Here is a 27,303-nt window from a genome sequence, read left to right on the forward strand (position 1 = left end):
TGTTTGTCCAGCACCTAGTACTAGGAGGTCCTGACCAGGGTTCCTAGGCAGGAGCACAATACATTGTGAGCAGCTCAGATGCTAAAATGATAGGGTACGTAAGACAGATGTTTGCAGGATCAGGTCCTAAAATAAACCCTGGGGGCAAGATGTGGCCCAATCTCATTTGGTTCTGCCTGTCCCAGCCGCTAGGACAAATGCATGCAACCTTCCCCTGACCCTTTTAGCTGGAGATGCCTTTAATTGTGGGTGTGCTGCACAGAGCCCATTTCAGTCCCAATCAGCCTCACTGATGACAACCAGACTCCAGCACTTCCATTTATCAAAGCTAATATAAATATTTCCTTCCGAAGAACAGAACCCTAATAAGTGAACTCTCCTGGCCAGCGCAAAGACGTAGGAGTTGGCATTAGGTGCTGAGATGTTCAAAATGCACAGGCTCTGCCATGGCCCTATGGCCCCAATCCCCAGTTGAAATAAGGCCCCTTTACGCCACCCTGATAGCTTCAAATCCACCCAAGCAGGGAGACTCCCTGGGGTTAGGGTTCTGGGGCTCCCAGCCCACAGTTTAGGGGGACAGATCAGGGGCATAGCCAGCAAGTCTTGCGTTCTGGCTATTCTCTGCTCCCCCAGAACTGTACTGCCTCATACTCCGGCTGAAATTTTCGCACAGGCACAGCACCCACAATCATTGACAGGTTTTCCAAAGAGCTTAGCCATTTACCCACCTAAATAAGTTTGAGCTCTGAGCTATTTTGAAAATCAGGGCATAGCAAGGGTCACAGTGGGAGCTGCGGGGTGCCGAGCCGTTTGGAAATCCAGCCCTGAGCTGTTTGGGAAACGCCAGCATGCGTCTGTGCAGCACCTACCACAACGAGGCCCCGATCTCAGTCCGGATCTGTGCAACAGCTGCACAATGGTGGCCTCTAATGATAATTAGGTTTCTGGGTGGCCAACATGAGACTCCTTTTGCCTGATTAGCAAAGGTGCGGAGCAGCTACATTCACTGCGCAAGTCACTCAATGGGAAGCACGGGGGGGGGGGGAGAAGAAGGGAGCGGGGGGCCGCATACCACACACTGACCCATGGGTTACATCAGCATCTGTGAAAACTAAAGACCCTCAGCAATATGTCGAGATACAGATATCGGAGGCATTTACATGTAGCCTTTCTGCCAGGTGTTTCTGGAAGCAAAAAGGTCCAAGAAATTCCCGACTAGCTTTAATGTTATGTGGGCTATATCCAGCAGGATGCAGTACCGCCTGCTCCCATTGGGGGAGCTGCTCTTAGGGCTGTCGTATACCTGGCTGGCACCCGTGGTCTGGTCCTGCAGGCATAGAGCAAGAGGTGCAGGCAACAATGGGGCCATTGGAATTAGATTTTAGGGCTGTCTGCAAATGCTCCCTCCAGTCCCGTCCCCCCAACAGTTTGGGTACCAACCACAGCTGGCTTGGGTTATGCAGAGAGTCAGACTAGATCAGTGGTTTTCAAACTTTTTTTTTGGCCACACAGTTGACAAAAATTGTTGGTGCCTGTGACCCAACAGAGCTGGGGATGAGGGGTTCGGGGTGTGGGAGGGGCTCAGGGCATGGGCAGAGGGTTAGGGTGAGGGCTGTGGGTGCAGGCTCTGGGGTGGGGCCGGGGATGAGTGGTTTGGGGTACAGGAAGGGGCTCAGGGTTGGGGCAAGGGATTGGGGTGCAGGCTTCCCTCGGGCGGCTCCCGGTCAACAGCACAGTGGGCGTGCTAAGGCAGGCTTCCTGCCTGTCCTGGCACTGTGGACCGCGCTGCGCCCTGGAAGTGGCCAGCAGCAGCTCTGGCTCCTAGGTGGAGGCACACAAGTGGCTCCACACAGCTCTTGCCTGCAGGCACCGTCCCCCCAGCTGAGTGCAGAGCTGGTACTCAGGGTGGGGACAGCGTGCGGAGCCCCGTGGCCCCCCCGCATAGGAGCCGGACCTGCTGCTGGCCGCTTCTGGGGCACAGTGCAGTGTCAGAACAGGTAGGGACTAGCCTGCCTTAGCCGGGCAGCACTTTTAACGTCCTGGTCGGCAGTGCTGACCAGAGCTACCGCGACCCAGTGCCTTAGGTCGAGGCACTGGTACTGGGTCGAGACCCGCAGTTTGAAAACCACTGCACTAGATGATGAGTGGTCCCTGCCAGTCTATGAAACTGGAAGAACAGGTCTGAAAACAGCCTGGGATTTGGGTTACCTGATCCAATTCCGGTACCAGAGTCAGTCTGTGGGTACAGAACAAAGGAAGTCTGCAAAGTACTTATATGTCCTCCATTATATTAATATCCAAGCACTTCGCAATTTGAACACACTTTGCTTCACAACACCCCCCTTTTTTACCAATGGGAAAACTGAGACATGGGAAGACTAAGGCCCAGATCCTCAAAGGTATTTAGGCACCTACCACCCATTGATTTCAAACAGCAACTTGCCCAAGAGCTCTATGTCCGAGAAAGGAATAGAACTCTGGCCTCCAAAGCCCTGAGTTAGCATCCTAACCATTGATGTTGTGACGGAGGGACCAACAACTTACATGCAGCAATGCAGCAGCCGCAGTTGAACCCTAGACTTTAAAGACTGCCAATACAAACTAATATCATTTGAGCTACAGGAGTAGAGATAAGTAGGGCTGTAAATCTTCCTGCTTCTGATCAGAATGCAACTGGGGTTCAGGAGGAAACTGTCACTGGGGCACTGGCCAGTGTCAGAGAGGGGATATGATGCCAGATGGGCACACTGGTCTGCTCTGGTTTGACAATTCTGATGTACCTATAGCAATAGCCCCAAACCCCACATCACCATTGCTGCAAGCTGCAGCTCTAAGAGCAGCTCCTGCAGCCCCTTTTTCAAATAAGGGCTCACATGCCATCAAGTTAGTGGGAGGGTTTGTTTGACGTGTGACGTGATATTTACACAAGGTTCAACAGACAGACAAGAAATACAGGGACAATAACATAAGTGCCGGAAAACTTCTGCATTTTTACCTGCTTCCCTCCTGCCCGGGCAAAAATTGGATTAAAGACGAGAGAAGCAAAGCCACACAGGGATGGAGCGCAGAAGGGTTGTAAAGTTATGCTAGTCTTTGGAGAAGGCCAATGCAGGTTATTCTCCATATGGAACTCACTCAGGTACAGTCACTGTTGCCCACTTTCCAGGCATGCGTTAGGCGCTGGTGAGGTTTTATTAATGCAGCGCTTTGGAAAGTAGGGTGGGTTTATGGGTAAGGTGCTAGGTTAAGTTGGGCCATTGGAGAGTTATATTTGCTTCGCAGCTCTGTCACCAACTCCCTCTGTGACCTTGGAGATAGTGTTGCCTAGTGGACCATCTCCACGTTACCTTGTAACCTACGTTCATCCGGACATGCTCACTGTATAGTTCTGTAGCTGCTGGAAGTGGGGATTCTATTCCCAGCTCAGCCATTGGCTTGTTGGTGAGTTTGTGCAAGTCACATCACCACCCTGTGCCTCAGTTTCCCTGTCTGTAAAATGTAAAATTGTGGTGTGCTTTGAGACGTGTGGATGAAAAGGGATGTACAAGAGCTACGGGTTATCATCTTAGCTTCTCCACATGTACGGTCCTTTGCATTGTGCAAGTAGCTTGTAATCTCCTCAGGACAAAGACTCTCTCCCAAACTGTGTGTATGAAGAATGGGAGGTGTCTGTACTGGGAGGAAAATGTAGCTGTGCTGGGTTGTTTTCCTTTCCAGACATCCTCCCTGTGCTAAACACCATCAAATGCAGCTTGTAGTGTTTAAAATGTGGCGTGATTTACGAAAGAATGAGTCATTTTGCTCTCCAGATCCATTCACTGCTAAAGGACACAGCACATGCCCTGCAGAATTTGCAAGTGACTTTGTGTTTTCTAAATAAATAAGTTGCATGGTCAAATGGCTCAGGCATGTGAACACAGCACAACTCGGATCAATTTCCAGCTCTGCCACTGACCTGCTGTGTGACCTTGGGCAAGTCCTGTCCTGCTCTGTGCCTGTTTCCACTCCCACCCTTTGTCTATTTCGATTGCGAGCTCTTTGGGGCAGACTGTCTGCCATTCTATATTTGTACAGCACCTGGCACAACACGGTCCCAATGTCAGTTGGGGTCTGTGCCAAGCTTGGCACAATAGGGACCCAGTTGTGGTCGGGGTCTGTGCAGCATGTGGCAGAACAAAGTCTTCACCCTGATGGGGGTCTGTGCAGCACCCAGCCTAGCAGGGTCCCAATCTCAGTTAGGGTCCATGCAGAACTCACACAATGGGGGCCTCTAATGATGGCTAGGTTTCTGGGTGCCCAATGTGAGACTCTTTTGCCTGATTTGGAGAGGTGCTGGGTAGCTACAATTTACTGTGCAAGTCAATGGGAACTGTGGAGGCACCTAACACACACTGACCAGTGAGTTACATCAGCACCTGTGAAAACCAAGACCTTGGAGATGTTATACAGGCAGATATTTGAGGCACTTAAATGCAGCCCTTCTGCCAAGTGTTCTTGGCAGCAAAAAGGTCCAAGTTCCATTTGCTAAGGGTTTCTTCTCAAAACTTCAACGGCACTGCCTCAAGCCTCTCCCCAGAAACCTGGGAAAGCTAAATCTACTCCTCCGAGTGCCCTTGATAGACAATACTTCCTCTGAGCAAGCACTGAGTGCAGGGGTTTAAAACAAAAATGACTTTAATAAGGGACAAAGAATAAACGTGGGAAAGCCAGCAATTAATAAATCAATTATATCTATTAGGTAACTCCATTTTCCCCCATCTCCAGGTGTCTTAGAAATAGTCTGAATCTAAATAGTCTGAACCTCCATCCCCTTCTCACAGTTGTGAATGGCTAATGAGACAACCCATTCTAGCATTAGGCACTTCCCTCCTCCCCACTTACAGTTTGTTGTCTAGAGTTTGTAGAGCCCAATTTCAGGTAGGTTCATCTCCAGCCACCAAGTGAAGGGCTGCCAGGGTTGATCAGGGGGGTTCTACCAACTACCACAGCTGAGGTCATTACAGCTTTGCTGCCAGGTAGGGAGGCCCACACCAGAGATCCTCAGTTAAGGAGCTGCTGCTCCCTGTGGCTTCAGACTAGCTGCCTTAGCAGCATCCCTGACTCTGTTCCATTCTGAGCCTTCAAAAACAACCCAATAGTATAAAAGACCCTTAACACAATTCATTCTACCCAGAAAGCACTTACAGCACAAAGTAAAAAACCTACTTCAGCCAGGGCCTCTCATCCAACTGTCCCAGACTGAGCTTGTGGTCAGGGTGACCCCTCCTCCCAGGCACATTTGGTGCAGTTCTCTTATTCTTTTTCCCCCCAAGAGGGATATGGAAGTTTCATCACCCTCAAACTCAAAACTTACCCAGAATTTTACCAAAATGCCCCAAACTATTACAAAACTGAAATGCAAATGAGGACTGGCCCATTCAGTAGTTTCCCTTTCCTCTCCCATAGATGGCTGCAGAGAGCTCAATCCAGTATGGAGTCCCTGTCCACCTGGCATTCTCAAGCAGCTCTGGGATGCTCTTCTCCCTGTTTGCCAACAGGTGTCAGTAGCGAACTCCTTACTCACTAGGGCTTCTGGCCATGGGGCATACATAAAATTTGTAGTCCCTTCTGAAAGTCCCATGCCCTATTGCTAATTTGAATTGCAGTAATAGCATAGAGGCCACAACCGAGATTAAGACCTCACTGTGCCAGGTGCTGCACAGACCCTGACTGAGATTAGGGCCTCATCTGGACAGGCCCTGCAAAGGCACATAGCGAGAGACGTCCCTATGTCAAAAAGCTCTCAGTCAAACATACAGGTTATTATCACCATTTCACAGATGGGGAAACTGAGGCATAGAGTAATGACGTGACTTGTCCATAGTCACACAGGGAGTTCGTGGCACTGCTAGAAACTGAACCAAGTTATTCCGAGTCCTGGTCCAACAGCTTAACCAAAAACTGTCCTTCTACCTGAAAAGCAATGGCCTCTTCTGCAAAGAGTGCTACAACAGGCAAATTAACAGGTGGTGGAAGGGAAGCCTTCGCCTATTGACTGTACATTTTGACAAAATACTATCTTTGCTGTCAAAGTAAGAGACAAAGGGGCTTGGAACCTCCATGGCATAGCATGTGCTGTGTCCTTACAGCTACAGCAGGAATCGACAGCCCTATTGACTGCTTAAGGGTCTGACTACTTTGGGGTGGCTCCAGATAAGTATGATTACTATGGCATAGTAATAAAAATAATGCTTTTGAATCTAGCAGACTGAGGTGTTGCAAGACCCAACAGCTGGAGGCTGAAGTCAGCAGCATTCCAGCTGTCAATAAGAGGCACATTTTAAACAAGGAAGGTGATTAATGACGGAAGCAGATTCCTAGAGGATGAGATAAATTCTCCATCACTGGAAGGCTTTACATCAAAGGATGTCTTTCTAAAAGATACTCTACTTAAACCACACATTTGGACTGGGAGCATTGAGGGTGATTTTCTGGCCTGGGTAAAGCTGGCTGGATTTTTATTTTTATTTTTATTTTTTTCCAATTTCAAGTCTTTAGAGAAATAAAAAACAAAATAATGCCACCACAGTGCCTTGTGGGAGTTGTAGTTCTGGTGCCACATGCTCCCTTTCTCCTCTGTAGGCCAGGACTCCACTGTGCTGGGCTAAAAGACAGTCCCTGCCCCGAACAGCTTACAGTCTAAATAGACAAGAGACCCATTTGAAAGATGGGGAAACTGAGGTACAGATTGGTGAAGTATCTTGTTTTAGGTTACACAGAAAGCTGGTGACAGAGCAAGGAGCAAAGAACTCAGGAGTCCTAACTCCCACTGTCTAGTTGATTAAACCCACTTCCCTTCCAGAGCTTGCAATTCAACTAGGAGTCCTGAATCCCATTATCCCCATGATTTAACCACTAGACTCCCCTCCCAGGTTTGGCAATAGAACCCAGGAAGCATCGATTTATAGATTTTAAGGACAGAAGGGACCATTAGATCATTTCATCTGACCTCCTGCATAGCACAGGCCAGGGAATTTCACCCAGTTACCCCTGTATTGAGCCCACTCACTTGTGTTTGACTAAATCTTTAAGCATTAACCCAATAATTCCTGACTCTGGGTTCTGACTACCAGCCCCCCCACACCACCACCCCCAGCTCAAACCACTAGACCTCACTCCCCGCTCAGAGCTGGGAATAGAATCTAGGAGTCCTGACTCCCAACCCCAGTGCCATCCTCCTAGATCCTGCTCAGAGCTGGGAACAGAACCCAGGAGTGCTGACTCACAATCCAGTGACATCCCCACTAATCCACAATCATTAGAAAAATCCTGCTCTAGATTTTTTTTTTTTAAATGTGTCCATTGTAAACACGACACTTCCATTTCCTGTTGGGAGCAAAAGGCATTTTCTCCTCCCTTAATTACCCCAGAAAAGGGCCATTTTGCCTTGAGTTAGCCAGCTCATATGTCGAGCACAGAATATCAGCAAAGACTGTGTAAAAGTGCTAGGGAGGCTGTTCTAAAAAACAAGCCATAAAAGCAGATAATGCAGGTTCGTGGAGTCATCTCAAGAGTTAACTGATTTCATATCACCCAGGGTTACAATTAAAAATGCACTCATAAAACACAACCTTGCATTATTTCTAACCCTCCTGCTCAATATAATACTGCTCAAATAAAGATGCTTTTTGCATAGACGACAGAATATGATTTTAATCCTTCCTTTGAATTTCCTCTAGGAGCTTTCAGCTGAGCAGCTCAAAGCCTTTTACATTAAGATTGTAAATTGTATTACATCTAGAAGGCCTTACTAAGATCGAGAGCTCTCTGTCCCGCTACACCGACCGCGACTGGGACCCCCCTTTTGCCACAGGGCATGGCACTGACCCCAACCGGGCCCCCCGTCCTGCTGGACATTGCACCGACCCCAACCATGATTAGATGTTAGATGTTAGCAGGGTTCTCCCTGCTGTGCTGGGAGCTGCACAGACCCTGACAGCGACTGGACCCCATTGTGCTGGGAGCTGCATAGACACATTTTAAAACACAGTCTCTGTCCGACAAGCACTTGAAATCGAAATAAACAGATAGACAAAGGGTGGTAAGGGGACATAGAGGCAAAGTGACTTGTCCAAGATGACACAGGAGATCAGTAGTAGAGCAACCCAGGAATTTTATCTCCCAGTCCCCTGGGTCTAACAACTAAACAACATACCCCGCCCAGATTGGGGGTTAGAACCCAAGAGTCCCAGCCCCCTTCTGTTTTAACCATAATGTTGTTATATCACACCCATTGCAGGCATCAATGTCCAAAACACACAGAGAGCACCCACGAAAGGGTCTGAATGATTCATAGATACTAAGGACAGAAGGGACCATTATGATCATCTAATCCGACCTCCTGCACAACGCAGGCCACAGAATCTCACCCACCCACTCCTGTGAAAAACCTCTCACCTATGTCTGAGCTATTGAAGTCCTCAAATCGTGGTTTAAAGACTTCAAGGAGCAGAGAATCCTCCAGCAAGTGACCTGTGCCCCATGCTACAGAGGAAGGCAAAAATCCTCCAGGGCCTGTTCCAATCTGCCCTGGAGGAAAATTCCTTCCTGACCCCAAATATGGCGATCAGCTAAACCCTGAGCATTTGGGCAAGATTCACCAGCCAGATACCCAGGAAAGAATTTCCTGTAGTAACTCAGATCCCACTCCATCTAACATCCCATCACAGGCCATTGGATCTATTTACTATAAGATCCAGTCTATTCAAAGCAAACCATGCAGCCAATGACAAGCAGCTTCTGTACAGCGTCTCTTACATTCATTCACACTCACTCCCTTTAATCCTCAGATTCTTCTTTAAATCATCTTCTTCAAGGAGTGCAAAGAGTGTGATAGTTATTAGCCATGAAGTTGGTTATGGAAGGAAAGATGAGCCCAGATTCCATACCAGAGAAGAATTCCTCCCATTGTAGGAAACACTGGGACAGGGGGCAGCTGAATTTTAGGGGATTAATGGTAATCAACCCCACCAGTAATGTCACTGCTGTGTCCTGGAGAGGAGGTGGCAAATGGTTTTCTGGTCCTGCTAATATTTTTGAGAGTTCAAATTTTTTTCTCATCTCAAATCAGGACAAAAAGGTCAGAAATCCTGAAAACATTCACAAACCGAACAACCAAACCATTTCTGGGTTTGGGTCTGTGGAAATGTTTTCTTTGGATATCAACCTTTACTCTTTCTTAAAAGGTTTTAGGCCTAATGAGCTTACATTTCTAAACAAAAGGTTTGTTTCTAACTGAACCACCTGACATTTTCATTTAGAAAAATGGGGACAATTTCAAAAAAAATTTCCTCTACATCTTTTTGAGTCAGGAAATGTGTCAAAATAGACCTTCTTTCAGCATCAATGAATGGGCATTTTTGATGAAAAAAATAATTTGTTGAGAAATTCCGACCAACTCGAACGTCATGTGGCTGTGTACAGCAGGGTACAGTATCACCTGTTCCCACTGGAGGAGCTGCTCTTAGGGCTGTAGTACTCCTGGCTGGGACCAAGGGAATTCTGGTCCTTCAGCACATGGGTTGCAGGGAGCAGAGGGGAGAGGCATAGAGTAAGAGGTGCAGGCTTCAATGGGGCCATTGCAACTCAGATTGGAGGGCTGTCTGCACATGCTCCCTGAAGTAGGGTGACTGGATAGCAACTGTGAAAAAATGGGACACGGAGTGGTGGGTAATAGGCAACTATATAAGAAAAAGTCCTGGGACAGGGGGTGGCGGGTAATAGGCAATTATATAAGAAAAAGTCCCAAAAAACGGGACTGTCCCTTTAAAAAAAGGGACATCTGGTCACCCTCCCCTGAAGCCAGTGCTGGCTTGGGTAAGACAGAGAGTCAGACTAGATGATCAGAATGGCTCCTTCCAGTCTATGAAATTGGAAGAGCAGGTCTGAAAACAGGGTGAGATCTAAGTTTCCACATTCAAGCCCTGTATTAGAGTCAGTCAGTGAGTGCAGAAAGAAAAGAGTCAAATTCCATTGTGAGGCCCTGACTCTGTAGGGGACTTATACAGTCCCCAATACATTAACACCCCTCTTTTTACAAATGGGGAAACTGAGGCACAGGAAAACTAAGGCCAAGATCCTCAAAGGTTTTTAGGCATCTACCTCCCATTGATTTCAAACAGCAACTTGCCCAAGTTGTCTATGTCTGAGAAAGGAATAGAACTCTGGTCTTCAAAGTCCTAAGCATTGGTCCCTCAATCACAACAACAAAAAATTACATGCAGCAATAAGGCTCCATACATCAGCAGCCGCAGTTGAACCCTAGACTTTAAAGGCTTCCAATACAAACTAATATCATTTGAGCTACAGGAGTAGAGATAAGTAGGGCTGTAAATCTTCCTGCTTCTGATCAGAATGCAACTGGGGTTCAGGAGGAAACTGTCACTGGGGCACTGGCCAGTGTCAGAGAGGGGATATGATGCCAGATGGGCACACTGGTCTGCTCTGGTTTGACAATTCTGATGTACCTATAGCAATAGCCCCAAACCCCACATCATCATTGCTGCAAGCTGCAGCTCTAAGAGCAGCTCCTGCAGCCCCTTTTTCAAATAAGGGCTCACATGCCATCAAGTTAGTGGGAGGGTTTGTTTGATGTGTGACGTGATATTTACACAAGGTTCAACAGACAGACAAGAAATACAGGGACAATAACATAAGTGCCGGAAAACTTCTGCATTTTTACCTGCTTCCCTCCTGCCCGGGCAAAAATTGGATTAAAGACGAGAGAAGCAAAGCCACACAGGGATGGAGCGCAGAAGGGTTGTAAAGTTACGCTAGTCTTTGGAGAAGGACAATGCAGGTTATTCTCCATATGGAACTCACTCAGGTACAGTCACTGTTGCCCACTTTCCAGGCATGCGTTAGGCGCTGGTGAGGTTTTTATTAATGCAGCGCTTTGGAAAGTAGGGTGGGTTTATGGGTAAGGTGCTAGGTTAAGTTGGGCCACTGGAGAGTTTTATTTGCTTCGCAGCTCTGTCACCAACTCCCTCTGTGACCTTGAAGACAGTATGGCCTAGTGCAGTAGTTCTCAACCTTTCCAAACTACTGTATCCTCTTTCAGGAGTCTGATTTGTGTTGCGTACCCCAAGTTGCACCTCACTTAAAAAAGACTTGTTTACAAAATCAGACCTAAAAATACCAAAGTGTCCCAGCACACTGTTACTAAGAAATTGCTTACTCTCTCATTTTTACCATATAATTATAAAATAAATCCATTGGAATATAAATATTGTACTTACCTTTCAGTGTATAGTATATAGAACAGTATAAACAAGTCATTCTCTGTATGAAATTTTAGTTTGTACTCCCTTCACTAGTGCTTTTTATGCAGACTGTTGTAAAACTAGGCAACTAACTAGAGGAGTTGACATACCCCCTGGAAGACCTCTCGGCACCCCCAGGTTGAGACCCACTGGCCTAGAGGATAGAGTACTGGCCCATCTCCACATTACTTGGTAACCTATGTTCATCTGGAAGGCTGGTGTTCACTGTATAGCTCTGTAGCTGCTGGAAGTGTGGATTCTATTCCTGGCTCAGCCACTGGCCCACTGGTGAGTTTGTGCAAGTCACATCACCACCCTGTGCCTCAGTTTCCCTGTCTGTAAAATGTAAAATTGTGGCTTGCTTTGAGATGTGTGGATGAAAAGGGATGTACAAGACCTACGGGTCATCATCTCAGCTTCTCCACATGTTCGGTCCTGCATTGTGCAAGCAGCTTGTAATCTCCTCGGGACAGAGACTCTCTCCCAAACTGTGTGTATGAAGAAGGGGAGGTGTCTGTATTGGGAGGAAAATGTAGCTGTGCTGGGTTGTTTTCCTCTCCAGATATCCTCCCTGTGCTAAACACCATCAAATGTGGCTTGTAGTGTTTAAAATGTGGTATGATTTACAAAAGAATGAGTCATTTTGCTCCCAGATCCATTCACTGCTAAAGGACACAGCACATGCCCTGCAGAATTTGCAAGTGACTTTGTGTTTTCTAAATAAATAAGTTGCATGGTCAAATGGCTCAGGCACTAATGTGAATGCAGCACAACTCGGTTCAATTCCCAGCTCTGCCACTGACCTGCTGTGTGACCTTGGGCAAGTCCTGTCCTGCTCTGTGTCTGTTTCCACTCCCACCCTTTGTCTATTTCGATTGCGAGCTCTTTGGGGCAGACTGTCTGCCATTATATATTTGTGCAGCACCTGGCACAACAGGGCCCCAGCTGTGAATCACAGAATCATAGAATATCAGGGTTGGAAGGGACCTCAGGAGGTCATCTAGTCCAACCCCCTGCTCAAAGCAGGACCAATCCCCAATTAAATCATCCCAGCCAGGGCTTTGTCAAGCCTGACCTTAAAAACTTCTAAGGAAGGAGATTCTACCACCTCCCTACGTAATGCATTCCAGTGTTTCACCACCCTCCTAGTGAAGAAGTTTTTCCTAATATCCAACCTAAACCTCCCCCACTGCAACTTGAGATCATTACTCCTTGTCCTGTCCTCTTCTACCACTGAGAATAGTCTAGAACCATCCTCTCTGGAACCACCTCTCAGGTAGTTGAAAGCAGCTATCAAATCCCTCTCATTCTTCTCTTCTGCAGACTAAACAATCCCAGTTCCCTCAGCCTCTCCTCATAAGTCATGTATTCCAGACTCCTAATCATTTTTGTTGCTCTTCACGGGACTCTCTCCAATTTATCCACATCCTTCTTGTAGTGTGGGGCCCAAAACTGGACACAGTACTCCAGATGAGGCCTCACCAATGTCGAATAGAGGGGAACGATCACGTCCCTCGATCTGCTCTCTATGCCCCTACTTATACATCCCAAAATGTCATGGGCCTTCTTGGCAACAAGGGCACACTGCTGACTCATATCCAGCTTCTCGTCCACTGTCACCCCTAGGCCCTTTTCTGCAGAACTGCTGCCTAGCCATTCGGTCCCTAGTCTGTAGCTGTGCATTGGGTTCTTCCGTCCTAAGTGCAGGACCCTGCACTTATCCTTATTGAACCTCATCAGATTTCTTTTGGCCCAATCCTCCAATTTGTCTAGGTCCCTCTGTATCCTATCCCTGCCCTCCAGCGTATCAACCACTCCTCCCAGTTTAGTATCATCTGCAAATTTGCTGAGAGTGCAATCCACACCATCCTCCAGATCATTTATGAAGATATTGATCAAAACCGGCCCCAGGACCGACCCTTGGGGCACTCCACTTGACACCGGCTGCCAACTAGACATGGAGCCATTGATCACTACCCGTTGAGCCCGACAATCTAGCCAACTTTCTACCCACCTTATGTGGTTGGGGTCTGTGCAGCATGTGGCAGAACAGGGTCTTCACCCTGATGGGGGTCTGTGCAGCACCCACCCCAGCAGGGTCCCAATCTGAGGTAGGGTCTGTGAAGCACACAGCGCAATACAGGCCTTAATCACGGTCAGCGTTCACGTAGTTCCCAGCTTGTCATAGCCTTAATCTGGGTTAATGTCATAAATGTAACTTTAGTGGAGCTACACTGATTTACCACAGCTAAAAATCCAGCCTATAGCCCAGGCCACCAGCAAGCACAGCATTGAAACCAAAACCTAACTGCACAGTTAAGTAAATAACTGTTGTCAATTAGAGGCATATTTGAGCCAATTAAAAGCAATGGGGCCTTGTGCTGTGATAGCAAAGGAGTTTGTCCATATGGCTGATGCTCTCCAGATGACAGAGCTCCGAGCCCTCATTGTGGGTCATCCTTGTTCACATGATCCTTGTATTACTACCTCCCAGCTGGCTGGCTTGCCAGTTGGTAATTAGAGTGATGCTTGCTGGCCTTGAGGTAATGATGGGAGCAGTCTGTTCCCTGCCATAGCTTGGCCTGGTCATGTAGGGCAGGGCTTCTGCGTTCAGAGAGTATGGGTGTCAAGCAATATTACAAACTAGACAATGAGAAACTAGTTAGGAGCTAAGCCCAGGGAGGGATGGGAGTCAGGACTGCTGGGTTCTACCCGTAGTTCTGGGAGAGGAATGGAGCATACCTATTGCAGGTAGTGGGATGAGCAGGTCTCGGCCCATCCAAATCTAAAGAGTTCACGGACACCACCCGTGGAAACTCTGCCCGGAGAATGATCAGACGAGAGACAGGAAATAGTCCCCAGACTGGCAGAGTGCACACCCCCCCCTGCCCCACACACACAAAAACCCTTCCCTGTCAAGCTTCCTCTTCCTGGTTTGGTGGATGGCCACCAGGAGGAGGTTGACAAGGAGGTCTCATGACTTCATGGGGCCATGGATAGGGTGTGCAAGGTCAATAGGTGAGGGGGCAAGTGCAGCCAGACCCTCAGTAAGAGGTTCTGGAAGAGCCAGAGGTTAAAGCGGGGGGGTGGGGGTGGGTTGGACATCAGGACTCCCAGGGTCTAGTCCCAGCTCTGAGAGGGTCTAAGGGTTAGAACACAGGGGTTGGGAGCCAGGGCTACTGGGTTCTATTCCCTAAAGATTTTAAACACCGGGGAGCGATTCCCTTGCTCACGCACACAGACTTGCGCTAGTGCGAGTATAAATAGCAGCATGGCCAAGGCAGCACGGGCAGCAGCAGTGGAGGCATGGCTTAGCTGTGCCAAGTACAAACCCACCGGTTCCAGGCAGGTGTCTACTCAGCACGGCTAAGCCCTGCAGCTACACTGCTATTTATACTCCTGCTTCCTTGACGAGAGCTAGCACAAGTACATGTACACGAGCAGGGGAAATCACAACCCTAGTTTACAGTGTAGCCAGAGCCATAAAGAAAGCCAGGAATAGAGGAAAGTCACCTCTTCTTGGGCACAGTGCTGGCGGGAGGAGCTCCGGGTGGGATTTCTGAGGAAGGAAATTGCACATGGTGCATATGTTCCATCTGCTGCCAAGGAAATGGACCTTTGTTTAAATTTCTGTAAATAAACAGACTACACTAAGGATTTATTTTCTTCCAAACAGACTCATACCCAATTTCAACCCATGGCGAAGCAATAATAACGGGGTGGCAGATTTTTACTGAGAGGCTTAAAAGCAAAGTGCCTCTAAAACACAGGCAGATTTAACAAGTGGAGCCCATGTGTGGTGCCTACATTCAATTTTCTTACTGTGCCACCACGTGATCCGATTTTAAAGGGACATGACTTGCAGGACATCCTTCGGGAAGAAAGGAGAGAAGTTCTGACATTTTTCCAACGGTCTCCTCTGCACCCTTCCAATCAGAAGTTGTCCTGAGCTGTGAAAAACACACCTGATCAACCCCATCCCTTGAATTACAGGGCAGTAATAGAGCCAGGGAAACAAGGGGCTGAGGGTTACGTTCACAAGGAAAATCAAACACTGATGAACTGGCACTAGCAGGGACCTGTGCAAGGGAGGAATTGGGATCTTCACTCGCAAAGCCTGAGGGGATTAAATTGTTCACATAAAAGCATGTAGCAACTGGATCTGAGGTGTTTATATGGCTCCCACCACAATAGTATCTGAGCCCCTCACTATCTTTAACGTGACAAAACCGCTCAGAGACAGGGCAGTGCTATTATCCCCAATTTACAGAGGTGGAAACTGAGGCACAGAGCAGCTAAATGATTTGCCCAAGGTCTCCCTAGACTCCCCGGGCAGCCAGCTGAGGATCTGCCCCCCAGCCCCACCCCAATCTGTGGATCTCAAGGCAGGTATTTCAGTATCATTAGCCCAAATCTTTCCAACATTTTTACTACTCTAACCAGGGGGGTGTTGTGAGATTTTAAAAAACCCAGTATAATTAAAGGAGCATGCCTGAGTGTGTAAACAAAGCATTCTGAACCCTTTAAAGTTTGCCAAGGAGGAGCAAGGGGAGGGGAAACACAGTTTCTGGTGCATGGGAAAGGAGAGGACTCTGGGGTTTTGCATCTTGCTTTTTACCTCTGCAGCACCATGCAGACTCAACCTCCCCCTTCAATTATTCATGTACCATTCACTTCCTATCACTGTTGCTTGGGTTGCCAGAACCCAGCAGTCACTCGTGAGCTGTAACAGGTAAAGAAAAGAAGCCCACTCTTCCCTTTCAAACTAACCAGAAGCAGGAAGTCTTTGGCAGGTGCAGGGGGATGACGGGGGACAAGATGGAATCAGTGGGACGTTAGTGTGTAGCAAGATTCATGCCCGGAGTCATTGCTCAACCAAGCTGCACCCTGGGGCAGGGACTATGTTTTTGTTCTGTCTTTGTACAGTGCCTAGCACAAAGGGTCCAACTCCAGGCCCATGACTGGGGCTCCTAATTGCTATTACAATTCCACAGAGCAGTGAGGTTTTGAAACGGCCTCCCAGTAAGAGGAGTGGGAGGCAAACCACCTTCTTTCTGGGATTCTGTGACAGGGTTGCCTACAATAGCAGGGACTGGACTCAGTGATCCAGGAGGTGCCCTACAGTCCTATGTTCCTAATACAAATAATAAAAGTTAATAGCAGTAACTGATGGGCTAAATAGAGCTGGTCAAAAAAAATTTCATCAAGACGTTTGTTTGGACAAAAATGGCTCTTTAAACAAAATATACATTTTCATTGTGCTGGAATTTTTCCTTTTTATTTAGACTGAAAACATTGCAAAAAGCAAATGTTTCTAATTTTTGTTTTGTTTCAATGGTGGGGGGCAGCGGAGCCAACCACTCACTTTAAAAATAATTCTCCACTGGAAAGAGAGGAGGAGGGGAACGGTAAGAGAAAATAGGTTTCTCCCCTCCCACACTGAAACCAATTTCTCCAAGTCTCTTCTTGTTACTCATCCCTGAAGCCCTCCCATTATTTCCACTATATCTTTTGGGTGGCCAGAGAGACAGAAATCTTAAGGCCAAAGGAGACCATTTCTGCTGTATCATTTCTGAGATGAGGATGACCAATGAGTTTAGGTCAGAAGGGACCAGTGTGATCATCTAGTATAACACTGCCCTAAGAATTCCATCCAGTGACTTCTACACTGAGGCCTGGCCCAGAAAAACACTCTGATTATTGTGTTACCGCTACCCCCATCCTCTCCTGGAGCCAGGCTGTGCATGAAGCAGAGACTGAAATAGCATGAGACAGCTATGGATTCCCAGTCACCAGTCCAGATTTCATTTAGCTAAAACCTCATCTAATAATACAAAAACCTCCACAAGGTTAGGAAATGAATGATTGATCTGTCATCTGGGGGCTTTGTCTTCCCCCCCGCCCCCGCCCAGCGTCTTGAAACTGCAGTCTAGATTGGTAGGACTGATTGGAGGAGCTGACAGAGACAGCACTAGACAGCTGTCTACTCCTCAGGGGAAAACACACACTTTAACTTTTACCCACCCCTGTGTACAAAATGGGCCAGATCCCCAGCTAGTGTAAATCCTCAGCTGGTGCAAATCACTACATTGGCTTCCATAGTGCGATGCTGATTGAAACAGCTGAGGGTCTAAAAACTTGTTTTATCCCCACTTGGTTCACAGAAGATGTATGTAGTGTATTAATGTGTGAAGCTCACCCCTGTACAAAGACCCAACAAAGACTCTCTGACCTTAAATGGTGCAAAGGCTTTGTGCTCCACGCAGGAGTGAATATCACCTAGAGCTGGCTGGCCCTTAAGATTTACTGGGGCTCAGCCGCACCAACCGCCTTGCTACTAGCAGTATCACCAACCTCAAGAGATCAAAAATAATTATTCAAACCCAGAAAAATCAAGATCAGCCTAGAAAATGAGATATTTTTTTTTTAAAGACTCTATTGTAGGTTTTGGTCTGTCTTTTGATGTTTGAACTCCCCTGCCTATGCTGGCTGGGGGGAGGGAGGAGACCTGACCATAAGAGTTGCCAATTCTGACAAGCTATTCAGTGAGACTTTTCCCCCCCAACATGACGTAATGTCATTTTCTTAAAATATCCTATTAAAATCTCCTGGTTTGCTTTCAATAGTCAGCAGAAGAGCCATGCTGAGTCTGGGAGACTCCAGGCCAATCCTGGAGGCTTGGCAACCCTAATGACAATTAGTGCTGCCAACTCCCCAGAATTTATTGGGTAAGGTCACTTTGGCCCCTGCTGCAGGAGCTCCCTTCCCCCATCCCTTGTCCAGCAATTAATTTTGCTCCCCACAACCCATCCATTGAGCTCCCCAGCCCCTCTCTCAGTTCAGCCCCACTCAGTTCACCTCCCAGCCTCACCTCTGTTCCTCCTGAGGCTCTTCACCCCCCCTCTCCTAGCTGGGGGGGCTGAGTGGGGTCCTCCCTACCCCATCCCAGCTGGGGGCAGCTCCAGGGGCTCTTTAAGCCCCTATGACCCTTCCCAGGCTGGGTGCTGCAGGCCGAGAGGGGAGGGGCAAGGAGCAGAATCACCATCCTGTCTGGATTACTTACAGGAGCAGGGGGAGGCAGAGCTGTCCTGAGCTGCTGGGCTCTTTAGCTCCCTCCTCCTGTCCTGTGCGTATGGCTTTGGATTGCTGGGGGGTCTTGGGGAGGGGGAGGCAGAGGGAGAGGGGAAGAGAATTCTGCCTGCAGCAGCAGCTCTATTTGGTTGGTCTGCCCCAGGAGGCAGACAAATGGGGCACATAGACAATTAGGGGGCTCAAATTCACTAGAAAGCTGGTGCTTCTCACTTCATGGCATGACTGGCTCCAGCCCCAGCCAAAATCCTGCCTCTTGATAAAGAAATCTTGGAAGTGGACAACACTCAAGAAACTTGAGTCATGTGGTTGATGTGCTGCAGGGTGTAGTACTGCCTGCTGCCACTGGGGGAGCTGGAGATGCTGAAAACCTTCACCAGAGCAGCCTCCAAGATTCAAGAAACAGCCTGGAGTAAACAGGTTGCCTGTTTAAACTTGGTTTGAAAAGCAGCATGGACTTCTACATCTTTTCCAAAACTAGAGCCCTTGAGCTAAGACACTCCATAAACCAGCAGCAGTATAGGGTGTAAGACGATGCTAATCATCATAGTAGATTTACTTGGACTGGAAGCTCTTTGAGGCAGGGAGCTTTCATCTCTTTGGTCTGCATGTTCGGCCCACAGGACGGATCTGGCTTGTCAGGACTTTGGATCTGGCCCGCAGCATTGCCACCCCCATAGCACTGCGGGGCTAAGGCAGGCTCCCTGCATGCCCTGGCCCTGTGCTGCTCCTGGAAGCAGCCAGCACCATGTCCCTGCAGACCCTGACGGAGGGAGGGGAAGAGGCTCTGCACGCTCCCTCGCCTGCAGGCACCACCCCCCGCAGCTCCCATTGGCCGGGAATGGGGAACCGCGGCCAATGGGAGTTTGAGGGAGTACCCGCAGGCATAGCGCCAGCTGCTTCTGGGAGCAGCGTGGGGCCAGAGCAGGCAGGGAGCCTGTCTTAGTCCCGCTGTATGCCACTGCCACCCTAGAGCCACTCAAGGCAAAGGCACCGGGCCAGAGCCCACACCCTGAACCCCTCCTGCACCCCAACCCCCTGCCCGGAGCCTCCTCCCACACTCTGCACCCCTCCTGCACTCCAACCCCCTTCCCTAAGCCCCCTGCTGCACCCCTCCTGCACCCCAACCCCTTGCCCTGAGCCCCTTCCTGCACAACGCACCCCATTCCACACCCCGCACTCCCTCCCGCACCCCAACCTCCTGCCCCAGCCCTACATTCATGGCCTCGCCTGCAGTTTCCCCACCCAGATGTGGGCCTTGGGCCAAAAAGTTTGCCCACCCCTGACCTAAAGCAATGGGATCCTGGTCCACGACCAGGGCTCCTGGGTGCTATGACAGTACAGATAACATTACACACACCTGCACAGTTACACTGCTCTGATTCCATCCATTTATACGGCACACATAAGGTAGTTCACTAGAATACTTAGCAATGGCCCAGACATGAGAGGCAGCCTGACCTAGCAGCTACAGCTAGATTTCAGTAGACCTGGGTTCTATGCCCAGCTCTTTCACTCACCAGCTGTATGACCCCCAGCTAGTCCCTTCCCCTCCCTGTACCTCTGTTTTCCCTCCCAAGCTTTATCTGTTTAATTATGAGCCCGTTGGTGCAGGGACCGTCTCTCACTGTGTGCCTGTGCAGCAATTAGCACAACAGGATCCTGATCAGATGGGGCGAGTAGAAGCGGCTGTGATACAGAAAACATTATGTGGAGAGGGATGCCGTCCAATTCTCAAAAATAAGATTAGGTTAAAATACAATTAGGGGTTTTTTGAAATTGAGGATTATAAAATTAGATAAAACAAATAAAACTAGATTAGATAACAATGAGAATTTAGCTAGATTCATTATTATTAAACTTAGACATACTAAATAAGGATAGAAAAATGTTGGAGACACAAGGTGGGTGAAGTAACATCTATTACTGGACCAACTTTTGTTGGTGAAAGAAACAAGCTTCCCCGAGCTCTTCTTCACGTGAAAGCTCAAGAGCTTGTCTCTTTCACCAACAGATGTTGATTCAATAAAAGATATTATCTCACTCATTGCCCACCTTGTCTTTCATATCCTGAGACCAATATGGCTACAACACTGCAAACAAAATAGAAAAATTTGTTTTTTTTTTTTTTATTGGGAGGTCTGTTTCTCTTTCTATTCCTGGAAGTGTGTGCAATAGAGGGAGTCAGCAATCTTTTTTCCCCCAGCCAAAAATTACTTTTCGAATAAAAAACATTTGCTCATTTTTGGTTTGCTCAAAATTATCCTGTCTCCCGCCCCCAACAACAAAACAAAATGAAAACAGAAAAGTTTTCATTAAAATATTAGTTTTCTACAAATGAAAATTTTGTAAGGAAGACCAAAAACATTTGGTTTCCAATATTTAATTGGGAAAAGAAAAAAATAACTTTCCTCTAACTTTTGAAGGGGAAAAGTGATTTTTTTAAAAAAATTTCTGGTGAAAAATTAGTATTTTTCAGCCAGCCCTGGGGCACAAAACATGTTAACAAAAATATCTAGTTCTTCCACAGCACTTTCCAGTCACAGATCTCAAAGCACTTTACAAAGGAGGTTAGTATCATTATCTGCATTTTATAGATTGGGAAACTGAAGCACAGAGTAGGGAAGTGACTTGTCCAAGGTCACCCAGCAACCCAGTGGCAGAGCTGGCAACTGAACCTGGGGCTCCCAAGTCCCAACCCAGTGCCCTATTGGTGTGGCTCTTTGTCTTTCCCAAGTGTTCCATGCCATATATAGCCATTTGTAAACCTATGATTGCCCCCTGACCAAACAGACTTTTCAAGGGTTACATAAGCTTCTCTTTAATTCCTTCCTAGGACTGAGCTGTGGTTTCCTTTGCAAAGCTGAGAACCTTTTCACTGTCGTGCCTCCTTCCATATTCCACAGCTGTCTCTTCTGTTAACTATCACTCAGAATCAGAAACAAGGACAAGAAACAGGTTTCTCTCTTTCTTAGGAATCCCGGTTACTAAACGTGCCAAGAATTCATCAGTTATTTCCAGGCATCTGGTGTTTGGTTGCATGGAGGGGTGTGTCTCCCCATGATATTTGCATTGCCCTCTGTTTGCGCAACTCCACCTCCGTGTGCATATGCACATGCATATATGCATTGGTCCCATTTCCCCAGCCTGAACTGGGCATTACTCACACAGAAGCTGAACAACTTCACAGATCAGCTCTGGTGAGTATATTTTGCTCCTGCTGTTGCTGCTATGCAGTAAACTCTGAGCCACTGGCAGATCTTAGAGAAACAATGGGCACGGAGTGGAGGGATTTGTGGTGTTAATGCCCTGAACTGTGTGATTCAGTAGGTCTGGGTTCAATTGCCAGCTGTGCTTCAGACTCATTGTGTGACCTAGGGCAAGTCAGTGCTGTCTACCTCAGTTTCCCCCTCTGTATAACAGGATTAATAACCCTTGGTCTATCCAGAATGCAAGCACTCTTGCTATGTGGCTGTACTGGGCCCTGATTTTGGTGGGAGCTCCCAGTCGCTACCATAGCACATATCATAACAAGGAGGAGCAGTGGCAAGTATATTTCACTTGTGTCCTTCAAAAGCTGGACCACGTTAAGGCAGATTCTTCCCAAGGATCTTTGTTTTATTCCAGACAGGAATCTTAGTTGGCCAGCCATTAACAGTTCATTTTACTCTCTTCCTTCTGGTGTTTTGGCCAAGATGGTTTTAAAAAAGTGACAGTTGATTTCAGGTGCCGTTTTTTGGGGAGGGAGGCTGTCCAACTTCAGACACCTCAAATGGGCCTGATTTTCAAAGGGCAGGTAGCTGATGCTCTGAAGGTATCTCAAACTGTACCTTGTAAGTGGCTGGCCTGTCTCCCCAGCCCAGGATTAATGCCATGCCTAGGATCTGTTCAGGGCCTTTCATCAAGCCACCATTTATTAATTGCAGTGACCTTTAGCAAACCCCAAAATAAATAGTTCAGCATAGAAACCACCTCTTTCCCCCTGAGCCAGGGTTTTTTGCATGTCACAGGTTCCTACTCTACCGGCCACTTACCTGAGTAACCCTGCTCCCTGTCACTCTTCCCTTCCCCACACCTTAACCCAGCAGTTTCCTGCCAGATCCTCTCTGCTTCTGCCAGCTCTCACCACACCTGAGCCATTTGCTGGCTTTTATAATCACCTGACCCCTTTCCAGCCGGGTCTGATCAACCCAAACACCTGTTCTTAAAGGCACTCTGCCTTAGAACAGAGATGGATGATCCCAATCCCCCTGGCCTATAAAAGGGTAGACCCCCCCCCCCCATTACACACATTGAAAAAACAGTGCATTCAAAATCATTAGTCACTTTCAAAACTTTTGGACTGTGTTTGTCCTGGGCTCTTGACAGTTCTAGACACTAGTGATCAGGGCAACAGGCATTTTCTCCTACCAGTGTAGCAGGAGAGCTTGATTTGCTATTGTTCAAATTCCACTGCTGCCCAGCTTTCTGGGGGCTCCTTCTGTGCCCCTGGGAGAGCACCTAGCTACATCCTTGTCAACTGCAATAAGGCAAAAGTACCTCATAATAACCTAATTAGGTGGAGGCAGCTTGGAATCGTGTGCAACAAGCCAACAGATCACCTAGCTCAGAGGATGTGGAGCTGCAACCACATGGACTGGACCACAAAAGACAAAGGTTGGATGCAACAAGGACAGAGGTTGTTGCATGAGGTTGCAGCACTGGTAGATTAGGGTAGATTCCTCCCCCTACCCTCTGTGGAGCTCCACTACACTAAGCCCCTGTAAACGTTTACTTGGAGCAAAAATTGAACCTGTACCTTTTACTAGAGAGAGAACAGCTGTACACTTGGGTCCTTAACCTATAGGGTTAAGGACCCAAACCTGCATCATTGAAATAAACAGGAATTGTGATAGTGTCTTGAGTGAAAACAAGATCATGGTCTAAATGTAACTATTTGAGGGTTAACCTAGCAGTGTCGGAGAGCTGTGAAAAGGTAATTTACTTTTCATTGATACAGGTGGCCTCCAAAATGTGACGTCTTAGATGTGTCAGTGCCCCACTACCATTGTAACATCATTGGACTGGAGAAGGGACATGAAGTTTCAAAGAAACAATCTTGATAGCAAGGTGAGTATCCTGTGATCTCCTTTGCCACTCCAGGCAATGGGCTCCAGGGTCCCCAAGATCCAACCTTCCCATTGGCTTCCTCTTCTTATCATTTCTATGGTAGCGTGTAGGGCACTACCTAACCCCGACCGAGATCAGGGCCCGCATCATGCCAAGCACTGCACACACACAAAGTAAGAGATGGTCTCCGCACCAAAGAGCTCACTATCTAAAATTCTAAATAGATAAAGGTGAGAACTGAAACAGGCACAGGAAGGGGAAATGACTAGACCAAGATTAATGGCAGAGTCGGGAATTGAACCCAGGTGTCCCGAGCCCCAGCCCAGTGTCCTATCCATTAAACAAAACTGCTTTTCTGCACAAGGTCACAGAACAACCAAGCCAGGAATGAACCCAGATCTCCTACCTCAGTGCTCTCATTACCCAGCACTGGGTGGGAAATTTCATGTCAAGTTGAACTAAAACTGAAATCTTTTCAACATTTCTGGCAAACCAAAAAACTTAAAAAATAAATGTTTTGGGTCAATGTTTTGTTTCAATTTGAATCATTTAACATTTTTGAATTTTTTTAAATAATTGAAGGAAATTTCTGAATTAAAATTGTTTCAAACCAAAAAATTGAAATGCTTCATTTACAAAATCTCAAAATGAAACATTACGATTGGGGGAGGTGGGGGCTGAGGGTTTTATTAAATGAATAATTCATCAAAACCAATATGAATTTGCAAAACATCTCAGTGTTGCCAAATCTGCATTTTTCAAGGAAAGAAATGTTGTCTGAAAAATTTCACCCAGCTCTAAATCTGACCCTTCTCCCAGCTCAGCCAAGTCTCTTTCCTCATTCCAGGAGGCGTCCTCAGACTGAAGACCCCTGCTCATCTTTCCTCTCCTGGCCAAAGGGGCTTTAAATTGGAGCGGTGGGAACCCAATGTCATCCCAATACGCTATTCTGGGAGAGGTGAGACCCCACCCCAGCACCATGAACATTTCTAATGTCCCACCAGCCCTCAATGGCTCCCAGGGTGGCCCCTCGCCTATCCTGTATGGGGGCCATTCTTTGTGGCAGGTGGTGTTGATTGTGCTGATGACTGGGATCCTCTCGCTGGTCACACTGGTGGGCAACCTGCTTGTGATGGTCTCCTTCAAAGTCAACAGCGAATTGAAGACAGTCAACAACTACTTCCTACTCAGCCTGGCCTGTGCTGACCTCATCATTGGAGCAGTGTCTATGAACCTCTACACCACCTACATCATCATGGGGCACTGGGCCCTTGGCAACATGGCCTGCGACCTCTGGCTGGCCCTTGACTATGTAGCCAGCAATGCTTCAGTCATGAACCTCCTGATCATCAGCTTTGACCGCTACTTCTCCATCACACGGCCCTTGACCTACCGGGCCAAGAGGACACCAAAGAGGGCAGCCATCATGATCGGCTTAGCTTGGGCCATCTCCTTCATCCTTTGGGCACCTGCCATCTTGTTCTGGCAGTACTTTGTTGGGGAGCGGACAGTGCCCTCAGGAAACTGCCATCTCCAGTTCCTCTCTCAGCCTATCATTACTTTTGGCACGGCCATTGCAGCCTTCTACCTGCCGGTCACCATCATGATCATTCTCTACTGGAGGATCTACCGGGAGACTGAGAACAGGGCCAGGGAACTGGCTTGCCTGCAAGGCTCAGAGAGCAAAAGCATTGTCAGGCCAATCCCCAACAACAGGCCTAAAGGAGGTGGTGAAGGCAGCAACAGCAACTCAGAGCGGTTGGAACCCATCAAGGTTTCTTCTGCTGTGGCAAAAACCCACACAAAGGCCTACTGCTTTCCCAGTTGGAGGAAGGCCAGGCTATATGTGGAGCAGAGCAGCAACGGGAGCTGGATCAATACAGAGGAGGAGGAAGAGGAGGACGGCTCCCCTGATTCCTTGACATCGTCTGAGGGAGAGGAGCAGCCCTTTGAGGTTCAGAGTGTCTGCTCGGTGGTGATCCGGCTGCCTATGATTGGCAGTGTAACGCAGCCCCCGCTGCCAACAGAGAAGCCAACCCGGGGCCGGGAGAAGTTGGCTGGAGGGCCATGGGCAGGAGGGAATGGCTTGTGCAGGATCCTAGCCCAGTCTCCTGCTGCCACTGAGTCCCCCAACATGGCCAAGAAGCCGTCAAACAAAAAGATATCACCAATTAAGGAGAAGGGGGTGTTGACTGCCAAAAGCCATCTGCGGAAGAGGAGCAAACAGCTCTCCCAGCAGAAGACCCTCTCCCTGATCAAAGAGAAGAAAGCAGCCCGAACACTGAGTGCCATCCTGCTGGCCTTCATCCTCACATGGACACCCTATAACATCATGGTGCTGGTGTCCACCTTCTGCCAGGACTGTGTTCCTAAGAGCCTCTGGAAACTGGGCTACTGGCTTTGCTATGTCAACAGCACTGTCAATCCCATGTGCTATGCCCTGTGCAATAAGTCTTTTCGCAATACATTTAAGATGCTGCTGCTGTGCCGCTGGGACAAGAGGAGGTGGAAGAAGATGCCCAAGCACGTGGTGGCCTTCCACAGGGCTCCAGCACACTGAGCAGGCGTGGGGTGAATTCCAGAATGGTGAGCCAGGCACAGCCAGTGGAGGGAGCCAAATGCGGCAGCGGGGGAGGGGTGGGAATTAGCTTCTAAGGTGGGAAGTGGAGAGTGAATCAGACCATGAATTGTTGAGACTGTATGGCAGAGGTTCTCAAACTGTGGGGTGTGCTCTCCAGGGGGATACGGAGAAATGATTGGGGGGGCAGTCCCCACAGGGGGTGGGGAGGAAGCGCCACCCAGCCTCGCTCTGCTCTGGCCCTGCCCCCAGCCGGAGCCCTGGCTCCCGGCCCCAAGCCACCCCTAGTCGCCCCTGACTGGCCTGGACACGGCTCCATTCCCAGGCCCACTCCCATCCCCGTGCCCAGCTGCAGCCCCAGCCTTAGCTCCCTCACCGTGGTCTGCGTTCCCTCCCCCACACACACACAGCTGCAGCCCCACTCCCAACCCCAGGAGGGAGGATAAGGACAGGAGTAAGGGTGGGGGGGACGTGAACCTGAAAAGTTTGGGGATCACTGCTGTAGGGTACCCCTGTGTCATCAGTTGCAGCTAAGGTCAGCCCTATTAAAGAACATGGAGGGGGACAATTCTGCTCTTGCAACCATGCATGCACCTTGCAGTAAACTTCATCAGTCTAAGTGCCTAAATGGAAAACAGAAATTTGATAATAGAGGGATCTTCAGTCTAGCAGACAATTAGGATCCTAGTAAAAATCATGCCTCATAGTGGAAGATTCAGAGAACTCAGTCTATTTAGTTTATCTAAGAGAAGGTTAAGGGATCTATAAGTATCTGCCTGGGGAAGAAGAGCTCTGTGTAAGCTTGAAAGCTTGTCTCTCTCACCTCCAGAAGTTGGTCCAATAAAAGATTTTACCTCCCCCAACTTGTCTCTCTACATGGGGAAGAGAAATTTGATAATGGAGGGCTCATCAAACTAGCCAAGGTCTAACAAGAACCAATGACTGCAAGCTAAAGCTAGATAAATTCAGACAAGAAATAAAGTGCCTGTTTTTAACAGTGAGGGGAATTAACCATTGGAACAACTTACCAAAGGCTGTGGTGGGTTTTCCATTGCTGGCAATTTTTAAATCAAGACTGGACAGTTTTCTAAAACATCTGTTCTAGTCCAAAGAGGCATTATTATCCAGGGATGTCCTATGGCCTGTATTATACAGCCCGTCAGATTAGATGATCACAGTGGTCCCTTTTGGCCTCATAATCTATGAATATAAGAGTGGGGACTCCAC

General features: G+C 48.1%; 1 protein-coding gene and 1 long non-coding RNA gene across 4 annotated transcripts in view; one reads left to right on the forward strand and one right to left on the reverse strand.

The window, feature by feature from the left end:
- Positions 1-27,303, reverse strand: part of LOC140914324 (uncharacterized) — a 72,058-nt gene that overhangs the window by 34,883 nt on the left and 9,872 nt on the right. Inside the window, exon 2 of the long non-coding RNA XR_012159827.1 lies at positions 15,108-15,250. This is a non-coding gene — a long non-coding RNA (uncharacterized lncRNA). The remainder of the gene's footprint in view (positions 1-15,107; positions 15,251-27,303) is intronic.
- The window catches only part of CHRM1 (cholinergic receptor muscarinic 1), a 54,360-nt gene that overhangs the window by 24,627 nt on the left and 2,430 nt on the right, over positions 1-27,303 (forward strand). The window contains exons 1-3 of one of the 3 annotated variants that reach the window (XM_073351843.1): positions 21,511-21,589; positions 23,389-23,498; positions 24,346-26,084. In XM_073351843.1, coding sequence (XP_073207944.1) covers positions 24,427-26,058 — 1,632 coding nt within the window. In that variant the 5' untranslated portion in view covers positions 21,511-21,589; positions 23,389-23,498; positions 24,346-24,426 and the 3' untranslated portion in view covers positions 26,059-26,084. Of the gene's footprint in view, positions 1-21,510; positions 21,590-23,388; positions 23,499-24,345; positions 26,085-27,303 lie in introns of those variants that run through there. The other 2 variants (XM_073351845.1, XM_073351846.1) reach the window with 2 other exon arrangements.

Source organism: Lepidochelys kempii, chromosome 7 (assembly GCF_965140265.1).
Source record: "Lepidochelys kempii isolate rLepKem1 chromosome 7, rLepKem1.hap2, whole genome shotgun sequence".
NCBI lineage: Eukaryota > Metazoa > Chordata > Testudines > Cheloniidae > Lepidochelys > Lepidochelys kempii.